This window comes from Cupressus sempervirens, chromosome 9 (genome assembly GCF_028749045.1).
Source record: "Cupressus sempervirens isolate cs-2001-9-10 chromosome 9, ASM2874904v1, whole genome shotgun sequence".
Taxonomy (NCBI): domain Eukaryota; kingdom Viridiplantae; phylum Streptophyta; class Pinopsida; order Cupressales; family Cupressaceae; genus Cupressus; species Cupressus sempervirens.
The window spans coordinates 55,446,795-55,463,700 of record NC_143126.1 but is presented as its reverse complement, the minus strand read 5'-3'; the positions used below and the strand labels follow the sequence as shown (position 1 = coordinate 55,463,700).

Below are 16,906 nucleotides of genomic sequence, written 5' to 3'. Positions count from 1 at the left end.
TTCTAAACTACTAAGGTTTTTTTTTAAATGGATAAGATTAAGAGGCTCAAACCCCACAAACATGAAAAATTATTCCTATTTTTTGCTAAAAAACATAACATAGTTGTTTTCATGCACTCAACAAAATATATAGTTATATTAAGTATTTTGAAAACCCTTTGGTAGGATGATAGGTAAGAGTGAGATCTAGAAGTCATGTATTTTTTCATAATTTTTTGATGAGTAATATTGTTTCTATGATTTTTTGAAGTGACTCCATCCTAAAATTTTGGCACCTCTTCATGTGTTGGGCATAACTTTCATTAAATAATCTAAAATCAACACTTTTTAAAAAGTTTATAGAATCAGATATAAAACAATAATATTTCATTTAGTTTCTATTTGGTGAAGTAGATCAAGAGTTATTAAAAAGATAGTAGACGTGTCTAGAGAGGGCTATCAAGACAATGATATAGAAAAATCAACCTCACAATGCTAATCTTGTCCAAAAAAAGTTTTAAAAATATTGTTAGAAAGGTAAGAAACATGTGGAATTATGGTGGTAATTTTAGAGATACCCACATCACCATTTACAAACCTAATGAAGTCAAAGACGAGAATTTAACTTAGAAGATGAAAAAATGTTTAAAGCAATAAAAATGGAAGGAAAACATCAACCCAATCCTTTAGGTAGTTAAACAGGTCTATTACCAAGTGTAAATGTGATCGTATTTTTTTATTAACAAAATGTGATCGCGTTATGTCTAGTATGACTATACTAGACATAACACAGTCATGTTAGGTCTAGTATAACTTTACTAGACATAACATGATCGTGTTATGTCTATGTAAAAATATAGTCAATTGTTTAGAGGCCTAATAGGCCTAATTAGGCCTAGTTAATGAAGCGACTACCCAAAAATGGATTAATTTCATCAAATAAATGATTAAATAAGCTAAGGCACTATAAATTTTTTCTAAATCCCAAGTTTCACCCTTTGAATGAGCCATGCATGGGACACATTAGAACCATCACATTTTTCAATTGCTTCATCATCTGGTTCAAAATATTGTGAGAGTAGTCAGAAAAAAAATGTAAGGAAAACATATGTATCACCAAAGACTGTCCAAATCCCACTAGGAAAAGAGTGTGGTGGAGGGATGATGCACAATGCATATTCAAATGCCAATTCTATCAAATAAATTTTAACTTATGGAACTCATACTATGGATCTTGGAATCATTTAGTTTGTTGTTCATCCAAATGGTGATCCTTATAGGGAAGATCTAATTGCAATGCAGCAATACAATGTAAGGTCAGGATATGGGAGAGAGATTCTTGTGGTTGAACCAGAAGATAAATCATCTTCTGAAGAATTGATGGAGGCTTCTTGTGAAGGCTATAAGGTGCATCGATTAATTTTACTTAACTTTCTCTTTGATTTTTTATCATGTAGGAAAATTCAGTGATGGGTTTGTGTGTGTGTCGAGAATAGGAGGAAGAAGGGTCTAAAATTAAGCCGAGGGTGCATCGCCATGATAAACAGGGAAACCTACATCAATATTCTTCTCGAATGGCCAGATAAATTATTGGATCTCTTGTCGAGATGAAATAAAAATTGATGCGTGACATTGATAACCAATTTAGTGTAGATCTTGAAACAATAAAATATGTTGATAAGTGTTCTGGTGAATGTATAGATATACTTCTCTCTCTCTCTCTCTCTCTCTCTCTCTCTCTCTCTCTCTCTCTCTCTCTCTCTCTCTCTCAATTTGAAACAAGAGATATAAAAGTTTCTATGACATTCTAGTAGTTGGAGGTGTCATCTTCATGACAAGTTTTCCATGGCAGTGTTGTAGTTGCAGGTGCCATCTTCATCACAAGTTTTCCATGCCAATCCAATATTTGCAAGTGCCATCTTCATTACAAGTTTTCCATGACAGTCCAGTACTTGCAGGTGTCATCTTCATCATAAGTTTTCCATGATAGAATAGTAGTTACAAGTTCCATCTTCATCACAAGTTTTCCATGACAGTCTAGTAGTTGTAGGTTCCATCTTCATCACAAGCTTTCCATGACAGTCCAGTAGTTGCAAGTTTCATTTTCATCATAATTTTCCATTAAAGTCTAGTAGTTACGGGTATCATCTTCATAACAAGTTTTCCATCAAAGACTAGTAGTTGGAGATGTCATCTTCATCACAAACTTTCCATGGAAGACTAGTAGTTGGAGGTACCATCTTCATCACAAGTTTCCCATGACAGTCTAGTAGTTGTAGGTGTCATCTCCATCACAAGTTTTCCATGACAATTTGTTGTTAAATATAAGTGTTTCTAGAGACTTGTTGTCTCTAATGTATCAAAAGGGGTCATGAGGGGTACTAGTGTGTCTAAATGGACATTAGGACCCCTTAAGATCTAATAAGATCCCTTAAAGTTTTATTTCTCATGAGTATATGTGTACTAAACACCTTATGTCACAACTTGAGCTACTAGTAGACGGTGAGTATTCATCATCATCATAATATAACATAGGCTTACATGCATATCTTACTTCTTTCCTTTGCTTCTTTCCCCTTTCTAGCACTTTAGGTCCTTATCTATAACTTCTGTCATGGGTCCAAGAAGCTCTTCCCACTCTTTTCCATTAACCAAGTGGGATTTATCTCTTAATCCTGAGTAATTGGTTAATAGTTCCATTCTTAACATAGTTCATAACTAGATTCTTCATAGCCAATTTTCTTCTTGATCACTACAATATTTTCTCCTCAATTGAGCATTTTGTAGTTAGTTGATAGAGAATCACAATTTTCTCTCGGTCAATCCTTTAGACATGTAATTGAGCCTGTAAATTCATAAAAGGATTGAGATCTAGATCTGGTAGAAGAATAGTATTAGATCCACTTAGGACACACTTGATGGCTATAATATGTCAAAAGGGACCATAAGGGTTCCTACAACTTTTCAAAAGGGACATTAGCTCACCCCTTAGGACACATTACAATCACCAAGTGTTCCTTAAGGGTTCTTACATCCCCTTAGGGCACACTTGATAGATCTAATACTATTCTTCTACTAGATTTAGATTTCAACTCTTTTGTGGATCTACATAATCAACCACATGACTAAAGGATTGACTAAGAGAAAACTATGATTGTATATCAACTTATTACAAAATGTTTAGTTAATAAGAAGTTATTGCTGTGATCAAGAAGTAAAATAGCTATGGAGAATCTGATTATGAAGTATATTATGAATAAAACTATTAACCAATTACTCAAGATGAAAGACAAAGCCCATGTGATTAATGGGACGAGTGGGAAGAGCTTCTTGGACCCGTGATACAAGTTACAGAGAAGGACATGAAGAGATAGAAATGCGAAAGCAAGAAAGGAAAGAAATAAGATATGCATGTGAGCCTATGTAAGATGATGATGATGATGATGAATACTCACCATCTATTAGTACTCAAGTAGTGACAAAAGGTATTCAGTGCACATGCACACAAAAACAAAAATTTAGATAGAGAATTGACAAGTGTTGTGGAATTTTCCATGGAGCAATGTTCTCTCTCTCTCTCTCTCTCTCTCTCTCTCTCTCTCTCTCTCTCTCTCCCCCCCCCCACCCTACTCCTCTATCTCTCACTCCTCCCTTGCATCTTCTTCACCCACCTCCCTCTCTCTCTCTCTCTCTCTCTCTCTCCCCCCCCTACTCCTCTATCTCTCACTCCTCCCTTGCATCTTCTTCACCCACCTATCTCTAGATATATCTTACTCTCATTGCTTATGGTTCTTCATAACCTAATGGGGTTATGGAGAACTAAAAGCAACTCTTCTAGTTCTTAATAACATGATCATGTTTGGTTAAGCATAACACATTCACATTTATAACACAATCATGTTATTTCAAAGTTAAAAAATAATAATATCTTTTTCTTGGCTCATTAACAAACTAAAACCCATTTTGAAATTTGATCAAAAGTGCACATAACATAATCGTGTTATGTGTACTTTTAACTCTCTTTTTTCATGGTGTCCACTTTTTTGTACACCATCTTGGTGCATATGCTCTTTTCTCACCCACTTTTGATGTATGTTAGATCTTTTGGATTTAATAAGAAACATAAACTATTATGATATGTTTTTACTATGTGCTTCACACAAACTAAGTATTGATAAATTTTTGCCAAGGTATGCATTATTTCCAACATATCTTTGTCATAAATAGAATAATGTTTCTCGGCCTCTATAAGCTTACAACTTTCAAAATCTGTAGGGTGTTTCTTCTGCATCAACACAACTCCTATTTTCTTCTCCTGGCACATCACATTGCAATTCAAAATGCATAGAGAAATCTAGTTTGGCTAATACTGGGCATGAACTCATAACTTCCTTTAGTTTCTCAAAATCTTGTTGTGCTTTATCATTCCAAGTGAATGCTCCCTTTTTTGTTAGATCTATAAGGGGGTTTTCTTTCTTAGAAATATTTAACAAATCATTGATAGTAACTGCATAGTCCCACAAAATCCTCGGATTGTATAAGGATTCTTGGTTTATGCCATTCTTTGATAACTTTGATCTTTTCTTCATCTACACATACCCCTTCTTGGTTGATTTTATGCCCAAGATAGAGTTTCTCTTGGAGTCCAAACTCATACTTTGAAATTTTTGCATATAGTGACTCTCTTTACAAAAGACTCAAAATATGTTTTAGATGCTCCTCCCATGTTTTTGTATAAATACGAATATCATCAAAATATGAGAAGAAACTCATGTAACTATTGTCTAAAAGTGTGATTCATGTAGGATTGAATTTTTTTTGGTTCGTTTGTGTGTCCAAAAGGAAGCATTAAGAATTCAAAGTGTCCATAATGACATCTAAATTTTGTCTTTGGCACATCTTCTTACCTCATTTTGATTTCATGATATCCTGACCTTAGACCAATTTTAGGAAAAATGTATGCTCCATGTGGTTCATCCATTAATTCATCAATCCTAGGATAGGGTGTCTATTTTTATGGTTTTCTTATTTAATGCCCTATAATTGAATCACAATCTCATGGTTCCATATTTTTCTTAATAAGTACCAATGATGACCTAAAATATGAACTTCTACTAGGTTGTATGTGTCCCCTTACCTAATAGTTCTTTGATGGTTTCTTCGGTTTTTAATATTTATGGGGATGTCTATAAGGTATTGTAATCACCAATTTTGCAACTTTATGTAACTCTATGGCATGTTCAAAACCTCTTTTGGGGGAAAGCCCTAGTGGGATATCTTCAAACACATTTTTGTATTTCTTAAGGATAGGGCAAATATCTACATGAAATGTTTGTTCATTAGTGGAGGTTTTATCTAAAACCATACACTAGGTTATCTGTTCTCCTTGGTCATATCTTAATATTCTATCCATTTTATTACATGATACTATTTTTGGGTTCCATTAGGCATTCCTCTTAAAATTATTTCTTTTCTCTCATGTTTAAAGCATATTTCAAGATTTGGACCATCCATGATAAAAACACCCTAGAGAATTGATCCATGACATCCCTAGGATGGTATCATTTTCTATGTTTTCTAAATTTGTTTTAATTATATGTCCATCAGTGGTAATATTTTCTTCTCTAGCAATTTTTGTACAACAATCTATGGATCCATTGGCCAACACTACTCTAAAGCCTTCATAATCTTGGGTTTTCAACCTCCTCTTTACTACCAAGTTCTTCCTAATGAAATAATGAGAAGCTCATGTATCCACTAAAGCAATTACCTCATGTCCTTTAAGTGTGCCTTAAATTCGAAAGGGCTTATTTTCATTTTGAGAGATAAATGCTAAGGTCCCTTGCTCCAACTCACCAACTTTTGCCTTTTTGCTTGTCTCTTCAATTTGGTTTACTTGTCCTCTTTTACATCAGTGATCATGTTTCCAAGGTTCTCTATATTTGAAACATAAATTCTTTTGGATTAAATCTTCCCACTATTGACATCTATGTCTAGTATTCCATGGCTTTTTGCACAAATAACATTCTTTATTTTGGTTATCCTTCCTTGCACCTTCACTTTGTTGGAATATTCTAGAAGTGTTGTTTTTGGGTCTTTCCCTATTATTAGACTCAACCTTTCTTGCCTTCTTAACAACTTCTTATAGGATTCAACCTAGATCCAATGGTGAGGTTTTTTTTACTAGGAGGTCAATTCTGCACGCCCCCCCCTAAAATCCTCATTTAAATGAAATGTATAAAAAACTTTGCTAACCAAAAATTTCACATACTCAAAATATGCCAACATCCCATTATAATAGCAAGTGAAAAACCCTTAGATCTACTATATATATATATATATATATATATATACATTTTGGGCCTTTATTTCATCCTTTCATGCATTCTCATGGATTTAATTTAGCGTTGCAACAACAAAACCATAGCTCTGATACCACTTGTAATAGGACTTGCAACCAAAAAAATATTATTGTTTCCACATAACCCATAACAGCTCTGAAACAAATAAGCACTTAAAATCCATATGCAAAAGAATAGACAACATACCCACAAAAATGTGACACAAGATATACTCTAAGAAACTCTCATTGAGGCAAAAACCAACCCTCCAAAAACATTCATCACTATGTAGTATTTAGCAAAAAAATCATTGCAATACAACCATGGAAGCCTTCAAAGTCATAGCCACAACCAAACAATCCATGTGAACAAACATGAACCGACACATCCCATGTCATGCTTCCAACCTTCACAAATGCCCCCTTAGTTAATAAGGGTTTGGTAGCAAAAAAATAGCCGATCAAGCCTTGTCTTGCTAGACTTTCTTTTCTTCCCTTTTGCCTTTCCTCTACAACACCCTTGTGATTGCTTATATAGTACCAAGCTCCCACAAAACCACCAAGTGCATTACATAAAACATGTGTTGTCGAACCCCTGTTGATCTACATTTAATATTTTTCTCCAATATTAAATAATTACATCAAATATTATTACAACGTTACAATGCACCTCATCAAGTATATCCTATGAGAATCTCTACATGATACACACTCATCTAGGTGATCCTAGGTGCAACATTACATAATAAAATAAAACAATATTAAGAAATGTGTACAACACACATAATCTCAACATAAAGATGTCTAGGTACATATGTATCTTTTTCTTTTAAAGTTGTAATTATTTTTTAGATACAACAGTTAGATAACTAGGGGGTGAATGAGTTATATCCAGTTATCTTACAAGCCTTTCAAACACCAATTCAAATTTCATAAACTTTCACATCAATAACTCAATAACCATATTCAACATCTCAAATCAAACTTATGTTAACTTTATTTCAAACCATTATCTCATTGTTTTTTACTTTGTTAAGTATCGGAATATTATTGTAGCTTATATAGAGTTGCAAATGTAAATAAATAACATGAAAATCAACTTCCAACTCATAAGCATTCACACATTTTGAGACAAATATTTAACGTGGAAACGTTGTAAAGGGTAAAACAACTTAGAAACTAGCAACCAAAACAAATTCACTCTTCTAAAGTGAACTATGATAGGAGCCAATCTTGTTAAAGGTTTACATGTGCATTTATAGTGTGACTTGGTTAGAGGATTTTAATCAAAGATCATGTAGACCTTATCATCCTTATCATTACTAAATAGTGATCTTCTCTAAAGGAATTACAAACATCACTAATTAGTGTTACCATATAGGATATCCTAGGTCCACTCAGTTAAGCTATTTTATCTACTACAATGGTAAGCAAGTAACAGTGAAATGATCTGCTAGGTTTAGCACTACCTTGCTTGTTCACATCTCTGTTCTACTTAGTTTCTACTTTATGATCTATTCCTAACTAATTCACACTCTTTCTCTTTCACCTTGCACTTCCTCTGCTTGATCTTACTTCCTTTGTTCTACTCAGTTCACCTCATTCTTCTTTCTCCTTCAGTAGTTCACACTTTATTAGCAATATAAGCAAACAATTAGAAACAAAAAATGGTCTCAATCATCTCCTTAAATTGTTAACTTCTGCCTTCCAAATTATGTTGCTTAATTACAATTGTAAATCTCGGATTCATTGCATCTAGTCATTCGGTCAATACTAGTTCACCTCAAAGTTTTTGCTCATTGTGAAAATAAAAAATCTTCTCCATACGATCATCTTTGAATTATCCCCTCATTGATCTCATAACAAACTTCGTCATTATCCTTTACACTTCTATAACATTCTCAATTTTCATCATTTGTCAACCTCAAATTAATCTTTTCTTTTGTTCTTCACTCAGTGAACATTGCAACTTCACTCGACAATACATCACTCAGTTTGCACTAAACTTTAACTTTTCTTTACCAGACACTCAATGACAATTGTAATCACTCGATTGATACTGTATCTCTTCTTTCACCAACTCACCAGTCATGATTTCTCTTTTTTCACCAACTCGCCAATTATGATTTTAATCATAACATAACATGATTGCAAAACAATCAAACCAACATTATACTGGTCATAGTCAAATTCACCCAAGTACCCAATGAATACCAATACTTATCAACTCTATCAAGATCGATCTTTCTTCAAATCATCTTCATCGATTAAATGATATGGTACTCTACTGAATTATCATATCATCTAACCAACTAAGGCTTGGCATCAATGACAACTTAACAATTGATATGACTCTTTTACATACAATAGTCACATTATTAGTTGGGGATAACAATAAATCTTTGTAATCCATTTTTTGTAGCAACAATAAGGATACAATTCTATTCTCAAATTTATGAGTATGATTATTCTTTTCTTTTCTTTACAATTTATTGAGTTTTTTCATCCATATTAAAAACATGAATTCAATTTGAATCTACATGAAATTTGATTTAATTGTAAAAAGTTTTTATAGTAGACATAAGATAGCGAGGTCTAACATAATATGAGAGGATTATATCAAGACTACTGTGATGTTAATAAGTTCATCCTATACATTGTGGTTAATAGTAGAGGGCCCTACATGATTCCTACAACTTTAGGAAAACATAGAAGTAGAATGCTTTGAAATAGTTTCATGCAAACCATAGAAAAATTGCCACTACTATTGATGACAATAGTCATAGTAAGGAGATGTTTCTTGTAAGGAGGAAATGTTAGTTTGATCCTAACTTGAAGAGTTTGAGAAAAACATAGAAAATAATAATGATTAATGATTACATCTATAGATGTTTGAAATAAAAAAATGTTATAGTGTGTATGGGGAATAGGAGAATGAAATAATGATTGTACAGATGCAACAAAAAGCAAATGCTATAGAAGACTAGAAACCATGATAAGTTAAAGAAATAAGAGAAAGTTTGTAAGTTACCGATAACCTTAACCTAAATCGTCATTTTGTTAGGCTTTGATAGAGTTTTATGAAGTTTCACATTTATGTTGTTTCAATGGCTAAAGAGGGTTCTATAAAGGACCTTTATGGACTCTTAAAATGAGATAATGGACAAGGGGAATCTAAATAGATTGATATAGATCTTCTCATACACATAGTGATCAACAATTAAAAGAGTTAACTAGTGTCATTTAATATATATAGTAACAATTAATAAGTAACTTGTATCCTGACCACCCTTAAATATTATACATTAAAGAAAAAAGAAAGCCAACTTTGATTATTTAACACTTTTAGTATAGGAATCAAGCCTCAGTGTGTGATGCTTAAGCCGTCCAATTAGTCCTAAATAGAAATGAAACTCAATTAACTCAAATTCATATAATGATCCTATGAAAGGACATAGAACCAAACCATATTCTTAATTTTATTAAAGCTGGACAGTTGTTTCAGAATCACCATTATGCTAGTTCTCTCAACATTGAGTGAGATTTTAGCTTTCCAACTATTGTGATCTCTATCTCATGGCATATATGCATTATACCAAGAGATCAAGATCACCGCGGTGATCTTGATTCAACCTGGACCAAAGATAGCCTGGCCAAGAGGGGTCAGTAGCTCGGTAGAGCACTTCAGAAGCAAATGGAAGGTCTTAGGTTCAACTCCTGGCTAGTCCAAATGAGCAGCAGTTCTAACAAGTGGTATTAAGGCCAGGCTAGGAGCCCCACGCACCAGCAATGTAGCTTAAGAGGGGTTGGAGCGAAGATCAGCTGGTGGAGAGGAGCCAGTAGCTCAGTTGATAGACTGCTACAGCAGCAGCAGCAAATGGAAGGTCCTAGGTTCGAGTCCCAGCTGGTCCAAATGAGCAGCAGCTCTAACATTTGATACTTTTATACATAGTTTATGGCCTGGTGGAGAGGTGCCAGTAGCTCAGTTGATCGACTGCTACAGCAGCAAATGGAAGGTCCTAGGTTCGAGTCCCAGCTGGTCCAAATGAGCAGCAGCTCTAACATTTGATACTTTTATACATAGTTTATGGGCTGGTGGAGAGGTGCCAGTAGCTCAATTGAAAGCAGCTCAGTTGATCGACTGCTACAGCAGCAAATGGAAGGTTCTAGGTTTGACTCCCAGCTGGTCCAAATGAGCAGCAGCTCTAACATTTAATACTTTTATACACAGTTTGCAGAATCTACTTTTATACATAGTTTATGGGCTGGTGGAGAGGTGCCAGTAGCTCAGTTGATAGACTGCTACAGCAGCAAATGGAAGTTTCTAGGTTCAAGTCCCAGCTGGTCCAAATGAGCAGCAGCTCTAACATTTAATACTTTTATACACAGTTTGCAAACTCTGCAAGCACTCTCTGATATGCCAGGTACTGTCTATTTTTTTGTTTGCAAACTCTGCAAGCAATCTCTGAGTTGCCAGGTAATGTCTATTTTTTTGTTGGGTGAATTTTTGCAGGAAAAGCAATCTGAATGAGAATTGTTAGACAGTTTTTTTTGTTAAATGAGTTTTTTCAGCTTTAGGTTCAACTAATGGTCTTTCTAAGCTGCTGAGGTTTTGCCAAATTTTGGTTGAATATTTGCCAAAACTCTCCTACAGTTCTCAAGATCAACAAACATTCTCTTTTATAATATCTTTTGCAAAAAAAAAGAACAGAATTAACTGTTGCAAGTTACTTGATTCAAGGCTTGACCTTTTAAATGAATAGCTTGTGGAACCTATTTGAAGCTTGATATCTTCCTATCAGTTTTAAAAGACTGAATGGAATATATACAGGAAATATAACTAGTTAAGACCATATGAAAATCTGGGCATCGTAGATAGACTCCTCTCCAAGAACAAATGTTCAGTAGCTCTCAAATATCCTTATTAATGTGAACTAAATCAAACAAAAGAAGTTACCTATCAACTTGAACCTGAGAATTAGATCATTCCAAACTGTTGCACTGTTCAGAGGAACACCAATTTTGAAACAGGTCTTGAAATGAAAAGCATTAGGCCTTCAGTTACTGTTTGCTCCATAGTAACTGTTCATGAATTTTAGTTAACTCCTCATCATCCAAGCGCTTCCAAGTTCTTATATCTGTGACACCTTGCCACATCTTTTGACCTTTTTCTAGAGTAGCCATGATCACTCTTGCTCGTCTTGACCATCCTGCTTTTCCATAGGCATGATACCCAAATCCACCTCCATAACACAACCAAACTCCTTTCATTTTCCCACAAAAGTCATTAACGTGATCATGACCCACAAAGGCTGCTTTAACATCACCAGTACGGACAAAAGTGTTCAGGACACCTGAGTTCACGGAGGCACAACCCACTTGTTCCTGCTTCACACCCACAATTTCTGAGGCTCTAAAGTATCCTACCTCAGGGAGTGGAATGTGGAAAAAGGCAAGTGCTGGAGCCAAATTGCTCTGTATTTCTGGTTCCATTCTACTTGTATCCTGTCAACATCCAAATTACATTATTATACCATCCTTTGACAACCATCATGTCAAAAATATAAAATTTGTTTCAAGAGTCAGCTAAGGTTATAGCCAAAATAATGCAGTAGAGAACATAAAAATTGTTCGCATCAAAAGAAGAAGCTCACAAATTTAGTTGGCAAGGCAGCAACACACAAGTAGAGATAATAAGTAAGAGACATTTTCCACAGCAAGTCAAATTGTGATACTGCTATCAGGATTTAACTGTGTAGTTTTTGAGTCAAACTCATTGACCTATATTTCATGAGTAGTGACTCACACGAAGCCATCCCTCGTGAGAATAAATGGAACAGTTAGCACTCATTGGATCTAGGTGATGCTCACAAAGGTGAAGCACCAGAAATTCCCGGGAGGTCACCCATCCCAGTACTACTCCAGCTTGAATGTGCTTAACTATAGATTTTCCTCCATGGTTAAACCCGCCCTGCTTGCAACAGTTAAATTCTGATAGCAATATCACAATTTGACTTGTTGTGGAAAATATCTCCTACTATCAATTGATGAGCTTAAAATACTTTCTAATGAATGGTTCTTAAGGCATAACACTTGGTGAAGGTTTTGCAAAATGGGGTTGCAAGCGGAGTGGGTTTAACCATGGAGGAAACTCTGTAGTTAAGTGCGCTCAAGCTGGAGTAGTACTGGTATGGGTTACCTCCAAGAAGTCATGGTGCTTCACCTCTGTGAGCATCACCTAGATCCAATGAGTGTTAAGTGTTCTATTTATTCTCATGGCGGATGGATTGTGCAAATTACTGCTCATGAAATATGGATTAATGAGTGACTCAAAAACCACACAGTTAAATCCTATTAGCAATATCACAAGTAGAAATGATGTTCACTAATGGATGCCCTATCTACTATATACAGAAAATATTATGCAATAGGTTTAGAAATATGTCCTGCATTTTCTACCAGTCTACCTGTATCACTGCAGAAACATTTTGGAGCCAGGCTAGCTGGCTTTCCTTAATCCACCCGTAGCCAGGAATTCCAGGAACAACTGATCGGTCGCCACTATCCAAAAAGAAGAGATTGAAAATACTCACATTCTCAAAATTTGACCCAACAGCTCCCTTTACTTCTATATTATAGTTCCCAAAACCATCAATTTGGACATAGCTTTGCCTCTGACTTGTGTTACGATTGTTCCGAAGAGGATTAACCTGCGAAACAGAATAATCCATGACGGATATATATGACATTAATTCTTCACGGGTCATAGTAGATTCCTGGTCATGATTACCCAACACTGCTGCCCAGGCAATCTTGGATTTTACTGCAGGAGCAAATGCAGCGTCCATAGAATCTGCAGCATCAGCAGAATCTGGTCCGTAGATGTTGTCCCCTGATCAAGTATCTTTTATACTATTTAAATTCAACTCCACCATAATTTTTACTGTACAACTAAGAATTTTAGGGGCTCATTTTCTTTTCAATAATAAAGTAGAAAGAACTTAAAAAACAGAAATTGCAGGATAATACGCTACCTATGCTATTGCTGATACAGCAATTAATGCACAGCAATGGAAACCAAGAAGAACAACGACCATAAACCCATCTAACAATAACATCTCGTCAGTTATGACTTGTATCCTCTACAGTCTGACTTTCTAAATTAGTTGATTTGTTAATGCCAAAAGAGGTTTACTAGGACTTTTCAATTTATGTATTTTTCCTGTGGAGGAAAGCACAAATGTTAAGCCACTCCATTCAGCAGCACTCTATGGTTTCATTTTATTATACCTGACTACAAAGAGGATGGTTGCTCAGTAATGGAGTACCCAAGCATGTTAAAGGGAGGTCCTATGTTCAAGTCCTGGTCGGGCCATGGAAAATAACATAGTAACAGGGTTAAACTACGAACCCAAAAAATGAAGTGTTTCTTGGAGCAGTATTAAAGCAATCACGCTCCATACTGCGCAGCACAATGATAGAGCATTCTAGATGCTACGTTGAAAATAATACTTGGTTGAAGGTTTTGCAAATGGGGTTGCAAGCAGAGTGGGTTTAATCATGGAGGAAACTCCATAATTAAGTAACTAAGCACGCTCAAGCTGGAGTAGTACTGGGATGGGTGACCCCCGGGAAGTCCCGGTGCTACACCTCTGTGAGCACCATCTAGAGGCTAGATCCAATGAGTGCTAAGTGTTCCATTCATTCTCATGAGAGATGGATTCGTTGAACCACTATTCGTGGAATATGAGTCAATGAGTTTGACTCAAAAATCACACAGCTAAATCCTGATAGCAATATCACAATTTGACTTACTGTGGAAAATATCTCCTACTTATCAATAATACTCCTGATTTAACAGGGCTAAACTAGGAGCCCAAGAAATTAAGTGTTTCTTAGGAGCCCAAGAAATGAAGTGTTTCTTGGAGCAGGGCTACACAGCACAATGATAGAGCACTCTAGATGCTACATTGAAAATGATACTCCTGATTCGTTATAAAGATGTCCTCTCATCAATGGCTTAGGATTGTTTTTGGGGTATTTTTCTTATTCATTATTGCAAAACATTTCTTATAAGAAACAATAATCTAGAACTAAAAAGGATGGACAAGAGAGTAAACCTGTACCTGTAAATACAATGAAGTCAGGTTTCTCGGATCGGATCATCCGATTGAGAAATGCAGAAGTGTTAAGGTCTGAACAAGAATGGAACTGAGAAGGAAGAACATCTTCACAGCTGGTGACTGCTCCATTTGCATAATGCATATCAGCTACCTACATACCTCAATACAAAAATCAATATAATGACCAGCCCTCCAATCAAACACTTAAATAATACGAGATATTTTGAGGTTGTACCATGTATCAAGAATCGGCAATCAGTTATTTGAATAAAGAGTCAGATTATCTACTCAGGAGAATTTGAATAAGGGTGAGCTTTTCTACTCAGGAGACTGCTGCCACTACTGGTGCAAGACGTAGAAAGGCTAGACAGGCTATGAAGAAGATTAACCGTGTGGACTGATGGCTAATTCCTCCTAACGAAGTTCCGAAGATAAATACTAATGGCTCTTCCAGGGGGAATCTTAGTGATGCTAGTGTAGATGGGATTCGTAGAAATAGTTCTGGTGATCTTTAAATTTTTCTTCTCCATTTATAAAGCACTTCGAATGAATAACTTCATGGAAGGTCTTTTGCCATCTTAAATGCCATGGAGAGGGGTTTTTCTGTTGGTTACAAAAAGGGTTTAACTGATTTATAAATCTGGTTACCAAATGGTGGGGAATATGATGAATGAGAAGCAAGTAATGACGCTAATCAGCATTTAGCCATGGTTATTAGATAGGTTTTAATTTTGAGTTGGTCTTAAGAATCTATTAACTTTTCTTACAATTCTAGAGAGTGGAATAGAGTAGTGGATTGCTTGGCCAAAATGAATAAAGTTCGGAATGTTGTGGATAGGGGCTGTTTGCCTTTGGTTTTACCTCAGAGCAATTAGTTGTGGAGGATAGAAATGTGGTATGATTGTTCTTGTTGGTCCATTGGTCATTCTTGCTTTGTTTTTCTATTTTCTATTTAATAAATTTGTACTGCTCTTGTGAGAATTTTTGTTTGGAAAACACAAAAGAATCAAGAACATAATACTGGAATGAAATTCTAAATGGCGTGTACTCCTTGATATGGTAACTGGTTGAAATTAGAAATTATCTCAGATGTTGGATCAACTTGTGGACCAGGATAAATCTCTGTAGTTCTCTTTGTTTCTTCTGTTGTTCTGTTTTCTTTGGTATTCAATAAAATTTATACCCTTCTTTTAGTTAAAATGATCTTGGGGTAGACTGTAAGAGCATAACCCAAGCTCAAAGCTATCTCATTGCAAAATGGTATAAGCTAAAGAAGGATTACCATTTATTTTCCTTTATTTTCCTTTGCAGTTGAAAATTCATTGGGTATTCAAGAAAACAACCAACGTACCTGTAGAATTTTGAACTGGCCATTCTGGTTGAAACGGAGTGGCAGAATAGGCCATTTTTTTGGAGCTGGCTTATGATACCCAATAATCAGTCTTCCAAAGACGTGTTGCAGATAAAAGACAGCCAATGTTAGAAGCATTAAATAGAGTAGCAGGTATCCTATTGACTCGTAGTCGACCTCCCATTTCTTAGGCCTTGATCTATTCAAAATGGGAAAACCCATGTTTGATCTATCATAAACACAAAGTGATACGACATTTAGAGATGAATATACATGGAATTCATGAGGAAGATCAGCTGTTATGGTCGTATTTCCAGAAAATGGAGTTTTCTGGATCGGTAGTTGGGTTTTGGTGACTGGGTAGAGAGGAGTAGCTGGGATCTCGTAATCTGTTAGGATCATTTTTTTAATCAAATATTAAATTGGACTTTCAATTTTTAGTATTTAAATAATATATCTCTTTTAACTTAACCCACAAGTCGAGAGAAAATAAGCTAAATTGCTATGTACGCGTAGCACATCAAAATCATAAATAAGAGAGGAATAAATGTCTTTTTTTTTTGAGGATGAATGTTTGCTAAGGGCGAAACTTGCATATTAATCAAATGTATATTCTTAGAGCCAATTTTGATGGAGCTTCATGATACAATTGCGTAAGTGTTATATTTATATAATGTTAGCTTTGGTTTGCAATTTGTTCTTTTTCTCTTTTTCTAAGATATATTCTCACATTTTTATCATTTATTAGTAATTTATTTATTATCGTGTGTTCATATTTCATACATTATCTTTTAGGGCTCGTTTGGTGAGTGGAATAGGAATACGTATTCTGGAATAGAACGTAGTCCTATTTTCCGTTTGGTTCAGCCAATATTTGATGGGAATTCGTGGACCCGAAAATTTATGTTTTTTAAAATTAAAAAAAATGGAATAGGAATACGTATTCCAATAACACCTATTTGGGTGGAATTGCAAAACCCCATTTTTGGACCAAAATTGGAATACGTATTCCTATTTTACTTCGTATTTGAATCCCGTTTTGGTGCATCCAAACAAGGAATTCAAAATTTTTGGAATACGTATTCCTATTCCGCTCACCAAACGGGCCCTTAT

The 16,906-nt window shown here is 35.2% G+C and overlaps 1 protein-coding gene across 1 annotated transcript; it reads right to left on the bottom strand.

Moving 5' to 3' along the window:
- Positions 1-11,172: 11,172 nt before the first annotated feature.
- PAP28 (purple acid phosphatase 28) lies at positions 11,173-16,294 on the bottom strand. Its single transcript, XM_089798983.1, has 4 exons — positions 15,794-16,294; positions 14,446-14,593; positions 12,787-13,211; positions 11,173-11,824 (listed from the first exon to the last, which is right to left on the bottom strand). The coding sequence occupies exons 1-4, from the start codon at positions 16,193-16,195 to the stop codon at positions 11,381-11,383; spliced, it is 1,419 nt and encodes a 472-aa protein (XP_089655109.1). The 5' UTR covers positions 16,196-16,294; the 3' UTR covers positions 11,173-11,380.
- Between the last annotated feature and the right edge of the window lie 612 nt (positions 16,295-16,906).